The sequence below is a fragment of the Melopsittacus undulatus genome, chromosome 8 (assembly GCF_012275295.1).
Source record: "Melopsittacus undulatus isolate bMelUnd1 chromosome 8, bMelUnd1.mat.Z, whole genome shotgun sequence".
In the NCBI taxonomy this organism is placed as follows: domain Eukaryota; kingdom Metazoa; phylum Chordata; class Aves; order Psittaciformes; family Psittaculidae; genus Melopsittacus; species Melopsittacus undulatus.
In genome coordinates, this window is record NC_047534.1 from 6,295,391 (window position 1) to 6,315,548 (window position 20,158).

General features: G+C 39.4%; 1 protein-coding gene across 2 annotated transcripts in view; it reads left to right on the forward strand.

Moving 5' to 3' along the window:
- Nucleotides 1-20,158, forward strand: part of PRKAR1B (protein kinase cAMP-dependent type I regulatory subunit beta) — a 104,027-nt gene that overhangs the window by 56,467 nt on the left and 27,402 nt on the right. For both annotated transcript variants that reach the window (XM_005145279.4, XM_034065584.1), the window contains exons 5-7: nucleotides 5,358-5,419; nucleotides 6,147-6,193; nucleotides 14,657-14,815. In XM_005145279.4, coding sequence (XP_005145336.1) covers nucleotides 5,358-5,419; nucleotides 6,147-6,193; nucleotides 14,657-14,815 — 268 coding nt within the window. The remainder of the gene's footprint in view (nucleotides 1-5,357; nucleotides 5,420-6,146; nucleotides 6,194-14,656; nucleotides 14,816-20,158) is intronic.

A 20,158-nucleotide genomic window follows, 5' to 3' on the forward strand; every position in this document is an offset into this window, starting at 1 on the left:
GCATTCAGCAGAGCGAGGGCTGGAAAGAAATCTGATTGTGAAACTGATAAATTGTCTTACATAGTTTCCCTATTTTGGCCATTGCCATGGTCTGGTTCTGAAAGTGCTTGGAATCCTCCTTCTCTTGTTTTGTTTTAACAAGCTCATTCTCGGTTGCCCATTGCCAGTGCTGTATTACCTACAGTGCACATTATTTTTCTTGTCTATCTTGTATTCTGTGTCGACTGTAAGCAGGTGTAAAAGCAGATGAGGTGATTTATTTTTATCACTCCTTGTGAGAAAGAGAACCCCTTGGCCCTGGCCTCTCTACTGGCTTCCTCATAGCACAGGCATTTGCATCTTGGCAAAAGGGGTCTATAAAATGCTACTGAATTAAATCAAGTGTTTCATCATGTTTATTTTGCAATCACTGTGATTGACTCTTTGCTGGTCTAAATGGCTGCAGTCTCATTTATTTCAGTGGCTTTTTCTTTGCATGAGAAGGGAATTGGCTCGATGCAGAGAGGTGGTCAGAATCATGATGATTGACAGGCAACCTCAGATCAGCCCCTGTGATTTCAGTTGTCTGCAGTTCTGCTGTAACCCTCATGGAAGACACTTTATGTGTTAAAACTTGCTTCAAGCCTTTGATACCTTTGACCTTTTAAAAAACCTCTTTTAAATTTTGATATTCCCTAAGAAGACAGATGGTATTTTTTGATTGAATTGATAGAGATTTCATGTCTAAACACATTTCTTAGTTTCATTTTGTTGGACTAGGTAACTGCTCTCTGTATCTTCTGTGCTGCTTAATCTTTTCTTTTAATTTGGTATTGAATGATCCTATCAAAAGGTTACAAAGAATTAAATATGCAGAAATCCCCCTGGAAAACATTAGTAATGTCCTGCTAGTGTTTCCCTTTGGATCCATATTCAGGTACATACAGTACAGCTACACTTCCAAGCCAAAAATTGCCCTTGATACCTTCTGATTGGAGTGTTTGGCTCCAAGTACCTTGAGTAGCCAGGTAAGGTAGGGAAGCTGTGAAAAAATTGCAAAGCCTCTAAAGCTTTGGCTCTGGAGAGGGTGAGAAAGAGCCCTCCAAGTACTTGCAGTGCTTGCCACATGCTAGGTGCAGTGCATCTGTCTTGGTTGCAGTATCATGAAACAACAGCTGAAGTACCAGAACTGGTGTGCTGTTCTCTTATTTTTCCATTACCTGAGGAAGTCATCTGGAAACAGGGCAAAGGATGCATTTTCAACAAAATAAGGAAATCTCTCTGAGCAGTTCCCATTTACAGCACAATCATAAAACCCCTGTCAAAACCCCAAACCATTCCCATACCAGTTCCAGCACACAGCATTGCTAGAATGGTCAGTGTAAGTAGTGAAATAGCTGGTACAGGGAGAGGAAACAGAGGCTGCTGTGTTCTTGGTGCTGCAGCTCGGACAGAAGATGAAGTCATGGTAGTTCAACATTTGATGAAGACTTAACTACTGATTTTCTGGCTTTCTGTTTATGCTGGAATAAAACCTTGGGGGAAAAACAAAAAAACCAAAAAAACGTTTGAAAGAAATTTTGGTTGTTAGGAATGTGTATGTGTGTGTTTGGCCCTAATTATTTAGCAAAACCTTCAAACCCAAGAAATACAACTGCCTGCTTTTGCAGAGCTGTAGGAGAACATAGCTACAGTCTTTGCTTGGTGGTGAGATGGTTGCAGCAGTGTATTTGTAAGGGCATATTTTTACTGTAGTGGTCAGAGAATGATTTTGAATGTCTTACAAACAGGCACACGGCGCAGGAAAAAGACAACAGGACATATTTTTTACCTTGGCCGTATTGTTTCTGCCTTTAGCAAGTGCCACTTCTTAGCTTGTTCAGTATTTAAAACTTGTTTTTTCTACATAGTACAGACCTAAGAGACATGGCTGAAACTGAATATGGAGCATCAGATATTTACTGGGGAGGTGGAAAATACATCTGGTTATTGTGGTTTCAGATTTTGGCTTGGGTCAGGAACAAATTTTCTTAACTTTCAAAGTATTTTGGTACACTGATCTTTGTGACATTCTTGTGCTTATTTCAGATGCTGAGGATAAATGCAGTAAGAAAAAATTCTGGATTTTATACTTAGTCTGAATAAAGTCAAAAGCCAGATTTCATATAGGGATATCAAGCATTTGGCACTTTAGGAGATGATAATTTCTAGAAGAGTGGTTTTCTTTGGTGGTATTCTGAATGTCCCAGTTCTTGGCTGCCAGACTTGTAGGTTGGGAAACTGCCTGCTGATCCATATCATCTGAGATCTGAGTCCATTTAGTGAATCTCAAACTGAGCATCCAAAAGCAGAAACATTCTGATTCAATCACTGTGAGAGATCTTGGCCTAACCATGTCAGTTAAGGTCTCTAGTAGAAAAGAAGATTGTGTTTCCAGTGACAGCCATGGTATTACTGGTCACTTACATTATGGAATCATAGAATCAGCCAGGTTGGAAAAGACCTTTAAGATCCTCACATCCAACTGTTCCCCAGCACTGCCAAGGCCACCACTAACCCATGGCACTGAGGGCCTCATCTACACGGTATGTGAACACTTCAGGGACAGTGACTCTAGCACTGCCCTGGGCAGCCTGTTCCAATGGCTGAGCACCCTTTGGGGAAGGAATTGTTCCTCTTCTCCATGTAAACCTCCCCTGGTGCATCTTGAGGCCGTTTCCTCTTGTGATGTCCCTTGTTCCTTGGGAGCAGAGGCCATCACCAGATATGCCCTTGTTTCACTTTGGAGATGTAAATTAACATCACTATGACTTCAGGTACCTTGTGTGTCTGTGTGTTCATATTTTAGACTAATGTTTGATGATATGTCCTTCAAAGGTCTCATTAAACTCTTGGTCTAATAAGATTAAGACTGCTAAAGCACAATATATATGGGGTGCTAGAATATTTACCCTAATATTCTGCTACACTGCTACGCAGCAGAATATCAGGGTAGAAGTGCTGTTGCAGCTGATAGACTTCGGCTTCAATACACTGTCAGCTGGAAGTTGTAGTCCATGAGTTTTAAAGAGGTTTTTTTTGATAAAACTAAAAGGTGTTGTAGAAGTGAAACGTGAATGTTTTGGAGAAGGGTGCAGTGCTATACATAATTTATTGGGCACTGTTTGTACAGTCAATTGTTGAGTTATAAATAAAATACAGCCTTAGAACAAAGGTGAAAGGGTAAAACTGTGGGTAGTTATTTCCTCTGTATTTCTATTAAAAAAAAAAAGAAAAGGTTTCCAAGTTTGTTCAGTGACATTTTGGTTTCGTTATTGATATTCACAGTGTTGTGTCTATTTTTGGATGTATCGCATTGAAGACTTCCTTCTCTGCCATGCAGAGTGCCTTTTCCTCCAAGAAAATCTTCTGCAGGCTGCAGGACTGTTCTTGAAGTTCAGTGAGCTGCCAAGGAACAGCCAAGGGGAAACCACAGGGAGGCAAATGAGCCTCTGCATAATGAATTTCCAGGTCCAAGAGCTGCTGAAAAACAAACAGCTTGACTTGTCTCATCAACATAAGGTCCTTTGGTGTCTTGTTATAGTTCATCACCTATCATCATGGTAGCTTCCCCATCCCACCTGAAGCTCAGCTCCCATTTCTTTTAGGTAGAGGGCACTGAGGGTTGGTACAGAGAGCAGATCCACAGCCTGCACTGGACAAACGCTTCCTGCCAACAGAGAAATCCCTTGAACTGGAGAAATGTTGAACCCATTTAAGATCATCAAAAATGAGTTTAGTGGATGTAAGAATACAATTTGTATACTCTTCAGAATAATTATAGGTCTTTGCATTGGTGCTGAGAATGAGGTGAGAAAGAGGTTTCTTGTTAGAAAGATAGAAGCTCTGAGCAGGCTTTCTGTCCATGGTGGAGGTATTTCCTGAATGTGAGTAGGAATAGCACAGGTGGGCCTGACGAAACAACATGAATTAAATATATCATTTTATTATAGGACACAGGCTAAGCATCCCTGGCAGGTACTGAGCAGAAGTGGGAAGTGCTTGGTTTGAAATCTCCCCATTCTCCTACGAGTGGTGCTGATGCAGAGCTGCAAGACTGAGCAGAATCATTCTGGCTGCTGAAGACGAAAGACATGACCAATTTGAACTTCAGAGTGAAACATTTCCTAGAACTGAGCCTGAATACATTCTGGAACAGTTGAACAGGAAATAAGCTAATAATGGGATTTTGCAATATGCATTTCCCATATAAGGCATTGAAATGTAGCATGGGTTTGTTTGCTGATCTTCTGGCTATTTTGATATAAATTGGGCTTCATTGTGATTATGAGTACTTTGCTTCATTGCAGGCTGAAGTGTTTCACCTAGTCGCTGTCATTGGTGGTCCCTGGATGGACCATTCCTACACCAGGCCAGGGAAGAGATTAGTTAACAATTCCTCCTTGCTGCCTTTTGTTTGTGTTGGGGAGCTATTTCCTTTAGCCCTTGAGAGTGATGCATAGGAAGGGGAAGAGAGGTGGGGAGCGCCCGTCTCAGTGCTGTTCATGCTTCTGAAAATAAGTTCCCCCAAATCTGATGTGGGGAAAGGAAGCCTGGGCTCCATGGAGCCTGCTGTCTCCCTCAATAAACAAAGGACTGGATTTGGGCAGTGTGCCCAAAGTGTTGGTGCAGGGTGTGTTCCCGTCCTTACTGCTCTGGCCTTTTAAGGATATGTGACAGTATGCTGGAGACCACAGTAAGGTGTGTAATTCAGCGATGATTAATGAGTGCAAGGCTCTTCTGCAGCTTCAGTGTTTCTGTAGCATTGGTCAAATTCCCTTCTCACAAGTAACTCACTAAGATTTTCAGAGTTTAGCCTCTTCACTGTGCGTACAGTCTCTTGCCAGCTCTTATGCTACATTAATTTAGAGCCATCTACCTTTCCAAATGTGCTCTGTATTGTGGAACAGGTTTTCCTTGTAAATACGAAGCCAGATGTTCAGAAGAGGAGAGCTCCCGTTTAGGCATCTAGCAATTACTGCTGTGACACATACTGATTGCAGCTGCAAACCTGAAATCTGTCTGCTTGGACAGTAAAATACTCAGGCTGGCTAGTTTGTGTAGTGCTATAAGAAGTGGCCTATATGCATATAATTCAGGAGTTCTTTGAAAACAGAATGCACTGAATCATGGTCTCGCTTAGTTTTAAACCACAGCTTGTGCCTAACTGTTATTTTGATTTATTGCCAAGCAGGGGCTCATTTTCCAGTTACAACTAACATTTTCCTTTTCTATTTCTGCAAAATCTATTAATGAATACTAAATGAAACAATGAAGGTCTACTAGCTAGATAAGAAGTACGTCTGATTTATTAATAAATGTTTCTTTTTTCTTCCCAGTGACATATTTGATGCCATGTTTCCCGTCACACACATCGCAGGAGAAACAGTCATACAACAGGGTAACCCATCCTCTCATTTTTTTCCTTATATGTTTGCTAAGGTTGTACAATTCACATCTCTCCATTTGACATTTCACCCTCTTTGCTTAATGGGAAGCATAACCATATTCTGAAAGCATCCAAGTGTGCAGCTATATCATTAGTTCATGGATGCAGGTCTTTTGCTACACGTGCAGAGGTCTCCTACAAAACCCCACTGGTGGGTCTCTGCTACAATTAAATGTAGATAAATAGCACTTCAAATTAAAATGTTAATTCCTTAACTAAAGGTAGTCGGGAAGTAAACCACAGCTCAGAATGAATAAGGGTGGCACAGGCTAGCTGACAGGAATTAGAGTTAGAAAACATTTTAGGGTTGTTGGGAATATTCAACACCTCATTTTGCTGTATGGAAGTTATCGCACTTGGCAACTTACCTGCATGCTTGCAGCATGTTGTGGAGGACTTCATTACCCTCAGGCTATATTAAAGCCTCTTGTGTGTTTACACTGAATGAAGTGTTGAATCAATCAAGAGAGATAAATTAATGCAATTGAAAGATACTAATAAGAAGAAATTGTAGTGATGCTTTTATATATGAAGGTAAATAGGAAAGGATGTTTCTCTCTATAAGTAATCTGGTATACAAACCTGTGAAATATGTACAGGATTAAATGTGGAGATGGGAAATTATTGAATAGTTTAGCAGGCCTTCAGGAAACAATCACCTTCTGTATTCTGCTTCCAGGTGATGAAGGAGACAACTTCTATGTGATTGACCAAGGCGAGGTGGATGTAAGTGAACTCTTACAGTGTAGTAAAATTGTATGCTTTGGAACACAGCTTGGTCTAGCTATGTGCTGTGGTTCTGTCTCCTTTCTTCTTGAAATAGATTTCACAGGATTGATTTCATTACTTTGCTTTTGTTAAGTCATTTGTGCATAATTTTATAATTGGCATGTTTTACATCCTAGCTTATTTGTCCATTCCAAGCAGGAAAATATGGTATCAAACCCAAGCAAATGACATCTTCAGAACCCTAACCACACCTGGAGGTGTGCAGTCTTTGGCAGAGAAGGCCACCAGGCTGGAATGCACCCGAGGGTTCAGATCAACCATAAGGAAAATATTTTCTTTAATCAGTTCGCTTAGCTCATATGTTGTTTGTTTTGTTCCCAAATTGAGATACAGCCTCAGGCAGCAAGTTTCATCTTATAAACCTCCATTTGCTTTTAAAATTAGGTCCAAATATATGAACAATGCAGCATATTAATAAAGCAAGGATTATTGTAAGTGTAAAGTGATCTGTTAGACCACAAAATGTTTACAGGAGTATGCAGTGGTTTAATCAGCATGTCTTTGAAAAGAAGCTTCTTTCAGAACCAGCCTTCCAAAAAATCTATTCACCTCTTATCATTTTTATCCCATGTGAAACTCAGCATTTTGCACTTCTGCTGCAAGTTCCTAATTTGACTGAATTTTCTGCACACATCTTGATGTATCCACAGTTGTTGGATAGGGCAGGCTTGCTCATTAGCCACATTGCTCTTCAGATGCCCAGATGAGTTTTGTTTGGCAAATTTAAAGAAGAAAGTGATTTATTTTAAATCTGGGCAGGAGGCATACAGTTATTTTAGTGAAAGTTGTTTTATTTTAGCAGTTTGTGTCAGGAGACCATCTAATTGGTATTGTTGGGAATTGAAAAACCTCACATGCTGCCTCTGCCTCTACAAGTTGCTCCTCAGGAAATCCGTCTGACTCACTGTTCCTATCAGGCATACCTCTCAATAGCAAACGTTGCCACATCCACAGGGCCAGAAAGTAAAAGAGCAATATTTATAGAACAGTGCTAAAATTTAGCTTTTAAATAATTGGTTAAGGTCTGACACTGAGCTTAATGAGTTCACTGTCTTTGAATCAGACCCACAAACATATGTTGAAGTTACAGAATAATCCTCTTTAAAATTAGTTTGTACTGCCTCGAAACCTTTAGGAAAGCTTTCTTCAGCATTTGGCTTTGGGATAGTGGGGGACTGGATGACATCAGAAAGCAGTCTGCAAAACACTTGTAATTAACTGCAAAAAATATAATCTTCCATATGCACATATCGGTCTTGCAAAGCAGTGACAAAATGCAGCAAATATATGTCTGTGGCCTCTTCAGCTTGGTTCTGCTGTAAAATCATTGTGCAAGGTGGTCTCTGCATTTTCTGTAACTGGTGGTTGCCACTAACAGCCAAGGGGGTCATGGCTTGTCAGATGTTGAAAAGGACTTTTTTAGTCACTGTGCTTTCTGTCAGTAATGTGGTATCATAGTTCCCTTCCCAGGTATACCATGGCATCTACTCAGAAACACTTTTACTGCATCCATGTTAGTTGTGTATCAGAGGTTCTTCATGGTTTTATGGAAAGTTGAAATCCTTTCATAAATAATCTTGACCATAAATGGCCCAAGAAGAGACTGATACTTTTTTATTGGTGGGTTTTTTGAGTTTATGAAAGTCTTTTGCAGAACACTCGTCTATTTCCCAGAAAATTCAAGGATCTTTGAGGCTTCTGGGATAGGATCTGGCGTAAAATTTGAACAACTAAATGGCCTCAGAGTCACTGCATTGCAATTCCATGTTGGCTCTTAAGTTGTATAGGTGTTTTTGAAAATATTATCCCAGACCAAGCAAAGCACCAGTCCTCCTTTAAGCACATGAGCAATTCTCATTATTTCAGTGGGACTCACTTTTTTGCTAGGCAAAACAGCTTTGCACAGCTTTGTTTTAGTTTATTAGAGTCGAAGACAGAAGGTTTTGGGTTTTTGTATTCCAAGTAGTTTGCAGTCCTCCAGTCATTTATATATAAGATACACAATTTTTCTGCCTTGTCTTCAAGACTTGCAGCAGCAGATTTCCTAAGGAGTGAATGAAATAACTGTGTTTCTTTGAGTAGATTTCATAAGCATTCTCAATCCATGCTCTCCTAATAGCTAAAATCAGCTTATAGCTCTAGGGCAGGTCAAAATGGACAGATGTACAATAACAGCATCCTGACACTTCTCAGACACACATATGGAGAGTTTTCTGACATGACCTGTGGGACAAATGCATCCTAACAAGGCTTAAGAGATGTCATTCGGACTGAGCTTGTTCCAGGGCCAAGCGAAGCTTCTGACCCTCTAAGTTCTGCAGAACTCTTATGTGACCAGCTCTCATGCTTTCCCACTTCAGCATCCCACTTTCTTCATCCTCTGCACCTTACCACTCTTCTGGCCATCTCCTCAGCTGGGTGCTCTCTTCTTACTGAAGTTTTCCCACACCTTCAGCCAAAAAAAAGTGTTGAGTTCCTTTGCAAGTTATCATGGAAGGCACAAGAAATGTTTGCTCATCCAGGACCAAGTTGCAGCTACACCCAGGTAGCTGCAGAAGTTACTTACATTAACTGCCTTTGATGGGAAGCTACAGTGAGGGGAGCCAATTTTTCCCCCACAGAGTATATTCTGCACCAGGGCAGTTAATGCAGGATAACTTGCCCCTGTGTGAGGCAGGAGCTCTCAGACCCCATGGGTGTGCACCACTACACTTATCTAGTGCTCCCAAGAAAAGAGTTCTTCCATTTTCTAGGCAGCAGGGCTAAAATCCTTATTGTCTGAAGAAAACCCAGACCGCTAGTAAGCGAGCTGCAGTTCATTTAAGCCTTGCCAGATACTGTTTTGGCATGCTTCCACCCTTCCTCAAGAAAAAAAGCGACTTGGAAAGTAGACAATTGACCCTGGGACTTAAAGCCTCAAGCCATTTTCTGCCTACTTCATCTGGTGTTGGCATATGCATGGAGACTGTTAACCCCTGGCCAGGCTATCTGCCTTCATCATTTACCTGATTTTCACAGAAGTGGTAGGTGTTCCAGGACTGGTGGATTCAAGGGGCAAATGTGTACTCTGAACGCACCATGACTGATAAGCACCTGGGTTTCCCATATACCTGTAAAGATGCACGTAAAGGATGTTGTCACCATAAAATTCCCAACCACTGGAGTAAAATCGTGGCAAAACTGAAAAAAATTAAACATAATCAATCAAGTAACCAAAACCAACCAGAAACCACCAGTGAAGCCAGAATAATAAAATCAGTGTTTGGTGTTTTGAGTTTAAAAACATGCAACATTTAGAAGTAATTTGCTGTTAGAGTTTTGGCATAGGCACCCCAAAGAGTAAGTAAGGGCATTCTAATGTGTTCCCTTAAAAATAATCTGAGTCAAAATAGAGTACAATAAAATATTTTTAAATACATTCCATTATCCTCAACACTTTCCTAGGGTGTAAATAAGCATCATTAGCATAGAATAAAGTATCTGTAAATTTTCTTCTTGGTGTTACTATGAACAGCCAAGAAGACTGTGGACAACGAAGGGCACAGATTTTCATACGTAAAATAAAGATTCAGAAATCCGTAAGACATAGGTCTTGGAGAACCTGGCTTTTTCCTCTCTTGCTGTATATTACAAACCAGGTGTACTTTGGCCAAAGCTAGCGTTGGATGGGAAGGAATATTATAGTGTTGTCAGTCAGTCTCTTCCTCATTAGCACTTCAGGGTTGATGAGAATTGTTAACTTATGACCTGTACCTTCAGATGGGTGAAGCTTACACTAGGTAGATGATGGCATGAAGTTTGAAGTCTTAGAGGTCAATTGTCTACTGAAAGCTTTTCTGCTCAAATACGAATGTATGCCAAAAAGTAGCTGGCAGAGCTTAAATTATAGTTTCCAGTAAAGATGTTGAAAGTAACTGCTAAAGTACGTCTTGCAAAAATCTCTAATCCATATTTCTAAATATAAAAATGACTTCCTGTTTATTATTTTAATCTTACAACCTCACATTTTATACTTTAAAAAGCACCGTCAACTACCCTTTTAAAACAGATGTAGGTTTTTTTTAGACTCAACAACTTCCCATTCCATTTAATGTCACAGCAACTTTCTCTACAGTCATTCTCAGGTTTTCTTCTTGTAAAACAACAGCAGCCAAACTATAGTATGGTGAAAACCAATATGAAAGCTTTTCAGTTTTCTCTAAGTAGGTTCTGTATTTACTGTATAAATCTGTATGTGGAGCTGTACTTGAATATTGTGAATGATTGATAAGATTATCTTTTGAGTGTAGGTCAAATCTTCTTGAAGCCTTTATTCATATATATAAACTATCTAATTTGTTCATACAAAGATGCAAATTAAATGGTGGTTTATGTGAGAATACTCTTCTATTTTAAAAGTAGGTATACTGTATGGTTAGATTTCATAGATCACTTTTGGTTTAAATTCTCCCAGCATTAATGATCTTTCTAATCTCAGAAGGATGCTTTTTGAAATTTGAAACAGAACATTTTAACATTTGGAGGTTTTCAGCTTGAATTTTCAAGCTTTCTCAAGGCAGTTTCCAGGTTCATATATTTATATTTAAGAAAAGCAAATTCATCCTACAAATAAAGCACCGGCTTTATTTGAGAAAACTACCCACATATAAATACCCTTAATGTCTCAGGCTTGCTTATATATCCAAGAACAAATAAACCTCATTGCCATTTTTGGATAACAAATATTAAGGCTTGACAAGACACAAAGCACAAATTATTACAAACAGATCCAAGGGAGGGAATTTAAGATCTGAAAGTTGCAATGCCTGGAACAAATTAGATTGTCCACATAGATCATAAAGTGGCAGCAAAAAAAAACCAAACCCAAACAAACAAGCCCAAAAGCTTAAAGTTAGCTTGAAATCAGCAATACAAGATTAAAGGTAAATTCACTCAAGTCAAGCTCAGAGATAGGTGTTCATATCATACCTTCAAAGTAAAGTGGATATATTACTGCTCCTGGTAAGGTTACTTTCTGCTTCTCTAGACAACACCAAGATGAGTGAGGCCAAGAGGCATTCTTGCTGCATTGAGCATTGTGTGATTCATTGCATTTTGTCTCCTGGTTAGTACCTATGTATATCACAGCCCATGAAGAAAGGAACTGTTGATGTTCACAGGAGACTTTTCCCATTTGCCTCCCCTCAAAATAATGAAATGAACCAAGTTATGTGATTTTCAAGCCTGCAAAAAAATGCAGGGCTCATACTACATGCTAGAAAACAATAGAAATCTGAACTACTTTTGATCTGTGGAAAGAAGGTGGCCCTGATGGCTTGGTCATATTTAGGCATCTGCAGTTCTACATTCCTCTTCAGCTGCACAAAAGAAGGTGCCAGCTCTTACAGACCTGTGATCAGAAGGTTAAGTAACAATTAGGAATAGTTCACTTATGTACTTGCCACTTTCTGAGAGTTCACAAATGCCTAAAACAGCCTGAGCCAAAACCTCAGCCCAGCATTTTCTAGGATAAAGAAGGAGATCATCTGAGCTGCTGCCATATAACATTGGCTTTCATAAGCTGTTCTGAGCCTAAAATAGCTTTACTTCCCACACCTTACAAACAGAGCTACTTTCCTTTCTACTTCTTTTTTTAAAACCTATTTTAAAGGGATTCATAGTGGAGCTGAACTCTGTTAAAGGGCAAAATGGCTTTTTAATGTGCCATCAATACACTTTAACTTCATAATAAAGACAAAAGTTGACTTAGGCCCTTTCAGAGAATGAAGTGCAATGGTTTTGCCCCTAGAAAACAACACTTGCTCTGAAGATGTTTTCTCTTTTGGAGATTGATATTAGAAATGGCATTTTTATTGGGGGAGTGAATGCTGGGCCCAGAGACTGTCAGATCAGTGATTTGGTTTCACCTCTGAGTCCTTTAAACCTGACACCCTTAGGGTGGAGGAATGGCCGTTCACATAAACTGTTTACAGGAGAGATGTCAAACATGTTTTGGAGAGTCTAGTCAAGTACGACAGCAAAATTAGAGAAGTCTTAGAGCAGTTTAGTAGGAGCCTCCCTCTGTAATGACGATGCAACAGTAAATGTCCATCCTTCACTTGCTCTACCTTGAGTTTCACCAGTATAATGACCCTTTCTGGGCTTCAGTCTTATCATGAATACAGCTTTAAAAGAAATGTCACTATATTGCTTAAAAAATACATGTTGGAATAAGTTTATTTCCCACTTATAATTCAGACCCTTCTGCAATAAGAAAACCTGTGCTTTTCAAGAAAAGAGCATATAGAAACATGTGGTGTGCTGAAAAATAGTCAAGGATGCAATGTCATTTGACATGGTTGTGGTCCAAAACTCATCTGGATTACAAGATTTTCCACATCATCCCCTGAGGACAGGAATTACTGTATAGAAAGGGGCGATCCCAACTTTCAAATAGGCATCTGGACAATTTTTCAATGGATTAACTGAGTTTTAAATGTTTCATACAGTGTCACTATGTTACAAGCCTTTCAGAATCCAGGTTTTATTCATCCATTTCTCCTGCTTGTCTCACAGAAATAGATCCAGGAGCCACAGTATTACCTGCGTTTTTCACCAGGAAAGTGCTTGGGTTTGCCTGGCTATTTTAAAAGTTCTTTTTCTGCTTTCATTCTTTTTCATCATGAGGAAAATCAAAAGTAGATTGAGTGTTCTGTGAGATTTTCTTTCTGTGGTGAGTGTGAAAGTTTGAAAGGAAATGCTGTTGTTATTCTCCTGTGTGGTATTCTCCAATGTGGCATTTGTTCTGTTGTGGTGAAGAAATGAAGCTATAGCTTTTGTGGCTTTAGCTCTTTCTTGGCAATCTGCTACCACCTGCCTGTTTGGGATTATTTTTACCCTTAATTTAGCCCTTTGATCCCCAGATGCTCCAGGAACACCAAGAGCCACAACACTGCCTGGAGTTCAGCACTGATGCTAATACTGCTTCTTTTAAGCTGGTACCCAAGAGGTCTCTTGATTGGCTGAACTGCTCCATGGCCTCATCCGTCTCCTACTGAGGCAGCATTTCATTGACTTCAGTAGAAGCTGGATCAGATCTTAACTGAAAATTGCTAAGATAAATTGGGATTGATTCCAGCTGTAGTTTGTAAAACATCTTTTCATAATAAAATGAAGATCGAAGTAAAATTAATACTGACAGTTTGTTGAATTTTGACCCCAATTCATTTAGTTTGGTCACTGTCTTTTCTCGTGCCCAGCTTGAACACAGCTCTAATTCATGTATTAAGACGTGCTAGTCTGTTACTCAGTAATTGGTAATAGGTTTCTGCTTAGGATAAGAATACTTGTGTATTTACTTCACAGTAGTTTCTTCTCAGAGCTTCCAGACAAATGAAAATCATTCTGGTTGCTTTCTGCTGTTATCAGTCTGTAACAGATGGGGATATATTCTGCGCTCGGTAAATGCACACGGCTCTTCTACCCTCTAGACTTACAGACACATTAACAGAACGAAGAGGGTTTATTGTGTAGGTTTACAGCAGCAAGCCTACAAGCAAACTGCAGAATACACAATTCATACCAGTCTTTGAATACACTACTATGGCTTATGAGCTGTACAGTCCATGAATAGTGAGGGAAATGCAGCTCAGTGGCAGGCACCTGCATGAGTCCCCATTTCTCCAGTGAAGGTATTACATAGTGCTAAAGTGTAGGAATTCTTCTCAAGTTAGACATCATCCTGGGAAAATAGTGATAGTGGTATCGATCCAGAGCGTGTTTTGAGAGGGTATGTTATCTATATAGGCTGTGGGTCAGATACTGCTTCATAAGTTTTGTAGAGCTGATGTTAAAGACAGAGGGTAATACTATATATAGCTTCTCAAGTCCAAAGCACTTCATAGTTTTCATTAAGGTAGAAAGAGATCTCAGTCATTATATTCAGATTATTAGTGGGAGCTTAGGGAAGACAAAAATGTTCCTTTTCAAAAGATGTTTCCCTGTTTTGACTGGCTTACATTTTGTGGCCATGGTGCTTTTCAGCAAACCTCATTACATATATCAACAAATCTCCTTCCTTTCAAGTTTGACAGTGTTAATAAAAAGCCAGAGTTGTGACAGTTCTGCATGCTGACTGTCTGAGCCTTGAACACAAGAGAGAAAACATGATGCCAGTTAACCATGGGAGCTGAAAACTGAGGGGGTAAATACAGTCATTGTACTGAAGCAAGACAACTTGAAATTCTGTCCACAAAGCAGGTTGTTGCCCTCTTTGGGGACTAACTGCAGAAACTATTACACTCTTGTTTTCCTTCTGTGTCTCCAGCATTGACGATTAGAAAGGAAATTACTAATTGCTTTTTAGTAACTGGCAGTAGGAGGAAAACTGAAAGTCCCCAAACTTGTCTTGTGCCATGGTAGGTTTATGTCAACGGAGAGTGGGTCACCAGCATCGGAGAAGGAGGCAGCTTTGGGGAACTGGCATTGATCTATGGAACACCGCGGGCTGCCACTGTCAAAGCCAAGACAGATCTCAAGCTCTGGGGCATCGACAGAGACAGCTACAGACGCATTTTAATGGTAAGCTTATGGAGAAAGTCTTGTTTATGGAGTTTATATTTTTTACTTTCTTTTGTAGCGCAAGCACTTCTGTATTCAGGGTACCTTGGCGATAGAAGGTTGTATAGTGTGTGTTCCTACATAAAAGAGAGGACATGACAATAACATTGGGTAACTAAATTAAGTGAACAGAAGGCAAAGGGGACAAGATTCAGCAGAAAGATGCTGAGTCAGAAATGCAATTGAATAACATTATGTGTAACTACTGTATCTGAATGAAAATGTCAGGTGGCCTCCGTTACCCACTGAAGCTATGCAGATCTTCTCCTTATCATGAACCTCAGAATGTTTTTCAGACCTACCCCTTGCCTTTGAAGTCTTTGTCTAAACTTGTATTATATTCTTCAAGGCAGGCAATACAAGGTAGATCCATTTCCCATAGAAAAAAGTCTTGGTTGAATGGTGCCCTCCCATCTCCATTAGCCAGTACACACCACACAAATCGTAGGATGGTAGCTGCTAATGATTCATTGCTCTGCTTCTTTCAAACTCCCTCATACCTGCAGCAAAGCTCAACAGACCTTCTGGGCACCTGGGGTGTGCACAAGGTTATGGATTTGTAATTGTTTTTTTCTTGAGTTGTTTATAATGGAAACTTTGTCAGATAATTAACTTCAGAAACATCATAACCTTTTTAATGAGTTCGCTTCCAATGTCCATGTGCATATCTTCCTTCTCCATAAAATATTCCTTTCATTTTGGTAGTTAATAGACATAACTTCTTTATGAATAGGACTTGTCTCCAAAAGCTGCGTTGTTTCATCCTGACCTGAAGGAAATTACGTGCTCTGAGAAAGATAAGGGATTGTGCATTTTGAAATCATCTGTATTTCTAGTGCGTATCATGGATAACGTAAATAGCAGGAGAATTGAGTAGATTTTACACTTAAATGATTAGTTCTTAAGCAATAGAGTATAAGAGTGATCTTTATGCTGTGTGATAACTGCTGGATGTCTGTATGAAGCATTGCTGGTTTTCACTATTTCATAGGTTGAGTTCGGTATCACATAAATGAACATCACATTGATGTATAGGAGAGCAAGTTGGATTGATTTTACTCCATCCCAAAATATTGAGGTTGATCGCTCCAAGACAAAATAATAGCAAAGTGTACTGTCTTCTCTCTTGTGGATAAGCAGGATGGATAGTTTTGAATGCTTCCCAGTGCAAGGGAGCAGGCAGTAGTAACTGAGACCTTTCTGTAAGGTATTTCTTAAACAGGGAGTATGAGAATTTCCTAGCAGACTTAAGAGACACACTCAGCTTATTTGTCCCATGTCCTGCACAGATGCAGTGGAGGGGTGTCTGGAATAACTAGTCTGATGAATGAACCTGCATGCTGCAAGGAAGAAACCCAAGGTATAAAAGAAAAGGAATGTAGGAGCAATAAATGTTGGGGCAAGCCACATATTCCTTGTTTTTTTAAGCATAGCTTTTTACAGCTGCCTGTAACCTTGCTACTAAAGAATTGAAGGACAGATTCACAGTCATCATAGCCTAGAGGTAATTTCAGTTTCAAGCGTTGATGGAAATAGTGGCACCTAACATCATGCAATGCTGGGAGCTTTCAGGTTTGGTCATGTGTCCATTACCATCTGATAGCAGCCTTCAGAAGATGAATATTTGATGCAGAGACAGTATTTTACTAAAAGGACTTGAAGTCCCAAGGGGAAAAGACTGTGTTTTACTGCTAGCTTTAGCTATGCATACAACTTGAATATTATGGATATACTTCTGTTTTGTTCTAGTGTGGTGCTAAGTGCTTTTCAAATTAATTTATGTATTCTCTGAACCAGTGACTGCTGTATCTTACCTCCAAGCTCAGTTCCTGCAGTTGATGAGACCTTTGACTTTACACAGAGGTGTTTACTCTCCCTCTTGTGTTTTTTTTCACAGTTGAGGTAATTAAAAATTGGTGGTCTATTGCATTACATTAGATACCCAGACAGTGTAATTGTAGCATTCTTCATACTTAGGAAGTATTTCAGGTAGCATAGTGAATTAATTGCTTCAGGTATAGAAAATGTCTAATTTTAAGTGCTGTCCACAGTAAATGCAATTTACCTATCCAGACTACATGAATTGTGTCATCTTTTCATATATTTGTAGGTGCAGCATGGATAATTTCTTTGCTGTAGGTGAAATGAGACACCTGTCTTGGTGCATTCGTGTGAGGGCAGGTCGCAGTGTCTCTCTGCACATTTCCTCAAGCCTAAGAATTAATTACATCATGTTTCAGGGGCTGCATTTCATACTTGAAGCTAACTCCACCATTACATGGCTGGTTTTGCTGTACTTAATTTCAAGATATAGTAGTATCTGCCTTTCAAGTCACAAAAACATGGTTTCCTGACATATAGCCACTAAGCTTATGCTTATAGAAAGCTGCTAGGTATTCTGGATGTAGAAAGGCTCCTGCCTTTAAACAAGAGATATTAATGTTTAAGGTATCTTTTGAGATACATCATTTTAAATGGTTTTAAAATTAGTGAGTGGGTTTTTCTTTTTCACTTTCTGTTTGCAAATACTTTTGTCCAAGGGATCAGTGACCTTCCAAAGATATGGGTTGGGTTTTCTTTCTGTAGTTAGATAAAGCCCCTCCATAACCCAAGCTGTTTTTTTCTTTCATCTGCATTCCTTCCCAGCCATGACCAGCCCCATGTTTTTGTCAGTCTAGTGTTGACATTTTATTCACATTGTAAATATGTATTTGCAGATCATACCTTCACATCCACACTTGCCAAAAAGATTTTATCCTGTTGTGAGCCACTTGACTCTCTACCTCATTTCTCCTTGCAGCCTCTGTTTTTGTTCTTTAATTTGCATTTAGTAATTTCTAGTTTCATTTCTGCTTAGTGCCATTTTCGCCATGTACGTGTCTCATTGATCCTGACTGGTTTATGGTATGAATAAAATGCATCCCAGGAGGTTGGGAGTTTGTCCTTTTTTTGTGGATGGACAAAGCCTGATGCAAAAAGTTCCTGCTGGCTTTTAGTTACACTTGTCATCCATTTATTATTTGGTCTGTCTCAAAGGAAGTTTGTTAAAACAGATATATTTCTTTATATTTCATTGTCTCAGCTGAGGTACCCTGATGGCTTGAAGGTCACATTCAAGTTTGTTTTAGCAGCTGTGATGATTGTAAATGCTGGAATAGTTTCTTTTGTCAGGATTTGCAGTGAAATTGCTTGGCTTTCACTGGAGTCCTTGACAAATTATTATACCATGAAATTCATTGTACTAAATGGATTACAAAAACCCACTTGAACATGTTCCCTTCCCAAGCACATTCACAAATTATCTGTCCATCTGTGTGTTCCATTTGTTTCATACAATTATCTGTTCTGAGCTGCATACTTTTCACTCTGTTGCAGATTTTTGTATGTGTATGTTCTCTGTGCACACACACACACACACACTTACATATATATTCTATATTTATTTACTTACATTCCTCTGGGAGAGAGGCAAAGGAATTTTTGCCATAGGATTCTCATGTAATTCAGTTGGTGAAATGTTGCTGCTCTCTTCTTTGCAGTTGGGATTCAAGAGCATCACAGAGTGGGGAACATCCCAGGGTATTACAATATTTGTATTCTAAATATAGCAAATACCACAAATACCAGAGCAGTAAATGTAGTAAATGTCTGTATCCCAACATCAGATTGAGCCCCCTGACAATTCAGTTCCCAGACTGAGGAAATTCAAAGTATTAATTTCTTTTAATTTCTTCTTTAAGAAGTCTTGATTCAGAATGATCTAACTATCCTCTAGTTCCCATGGTCCAGGATACCTAGAGCAGAGCTGTATGGGATACAATACTTTTTGCCTATTTGGTAAATTTCTTTGCAGAAATTAGTTATAATATTGGGATGTAAGTCATGACAAATCAAGTCAGTTAGTTCCTAATGTCATGCCTCATTTTCTTTATGCTATTTTGTCTTTGTTTTAACATCTTTTCACAGCTTTGAACCTGAGAACAATTTCTTTAACAAGTGTCTTTTTCTATTCAAATAAAGTAAAGTCAGAAGGACTTCATGTTGCCATAGAGCATAGGTTGCATCGTGGCCAAAGCATAAAGCCAATCCGAAGCCTGCAATCCATCCAGCTTCTGTGTGATACAGCACCAGGATCTTGTTGGCAATTTTGTTTTCATGGCCAGTATGCATGGTGACTCTTTCATGCTCCTATAAGAATATACATCCAAACCATCATTCAGTATCAGGTTTATGCAGGGATTAAATGGACTGGAGCAATTCAGGAGGCCATTCTGGCACCTCCTGCCAGGAGAACTTTTTTATTTGAAACTTAAATCATGTTTTGTCTTTGGTAGCCATTTGGCTTCTTAGAGAAGGTGGCAGTTTCTAGGAAGGACCTGATCAATTCCACCTGTAAAATTGAAGCAAGAAAGAAGACATAAAGAGTGCTGGAGGGGCAAAGCAAAGAGGCAGGGAGAAGAGAATAAAGACAGAGACTGGACTGGAGGAATGGGAAGAAAAACTGGAGGAAATCAGGGAAAGTGAAGAAGGGGCAGTTGGAAAAGAAATGCAATATTCCTATTGCTTAAACTAAGCTAGGGCCTGCTACGTTTTTAAGTGTCCCTAAAACTGGGTTTGAGCTCTTTTCTGTGTGGGTTTGGCAAATGCAAGTGATCCCGTTTCTCCTTGGGACTGTGTCAGGGAGGAGCACTGCAACTTAGAATATTAACAAGTTTTCCTAGTTAGCGGGAACCACTGTCTTTAAGAAGATAAGCTTGTGCGTGACAGCTCAGAACCAGCGAGAAAGTGAACAAAGGAATGGGGAGAGAGGGAGAAGCAGCGACTATTGAAATAAGATATTAATAGGTTAGAAAAAGCAGAATTAATAAAGACTTTTAAAAACATGCCATCAAGAACACTGCCAGTGCAGAATTATTCATGTACATTTACTATTGTTTTTATCTGGCTCAAGCAGTAAGAGTTCTATCGCTTCCCTTGGGAAACTTTTCTGCAAGAGAATAATTCCTACATAGGGAAAATATCTTTCATATTGAACTTAAGTTAGATTTTCTTAATTTTCTCTTATTACTTTGGGTTATGTCAAGTTATGCTGTACCAAATTGCCTTCTCCTTCTGTCATCTATCTGTAGATGATTATCACTGTCTACTTAAAACCCTTGCCACAATGCATGCCAGCTATGTGGATGCCATACCTATGATCCTACTGTTGAGCTAACATCTACAGCCTGAATTTGTTTTGCTCCTTCCTTATCAGCCCTCGCCAAGTGTTTTAGCATTTTTCAGGCTTTGGTTTAGGAATACTTT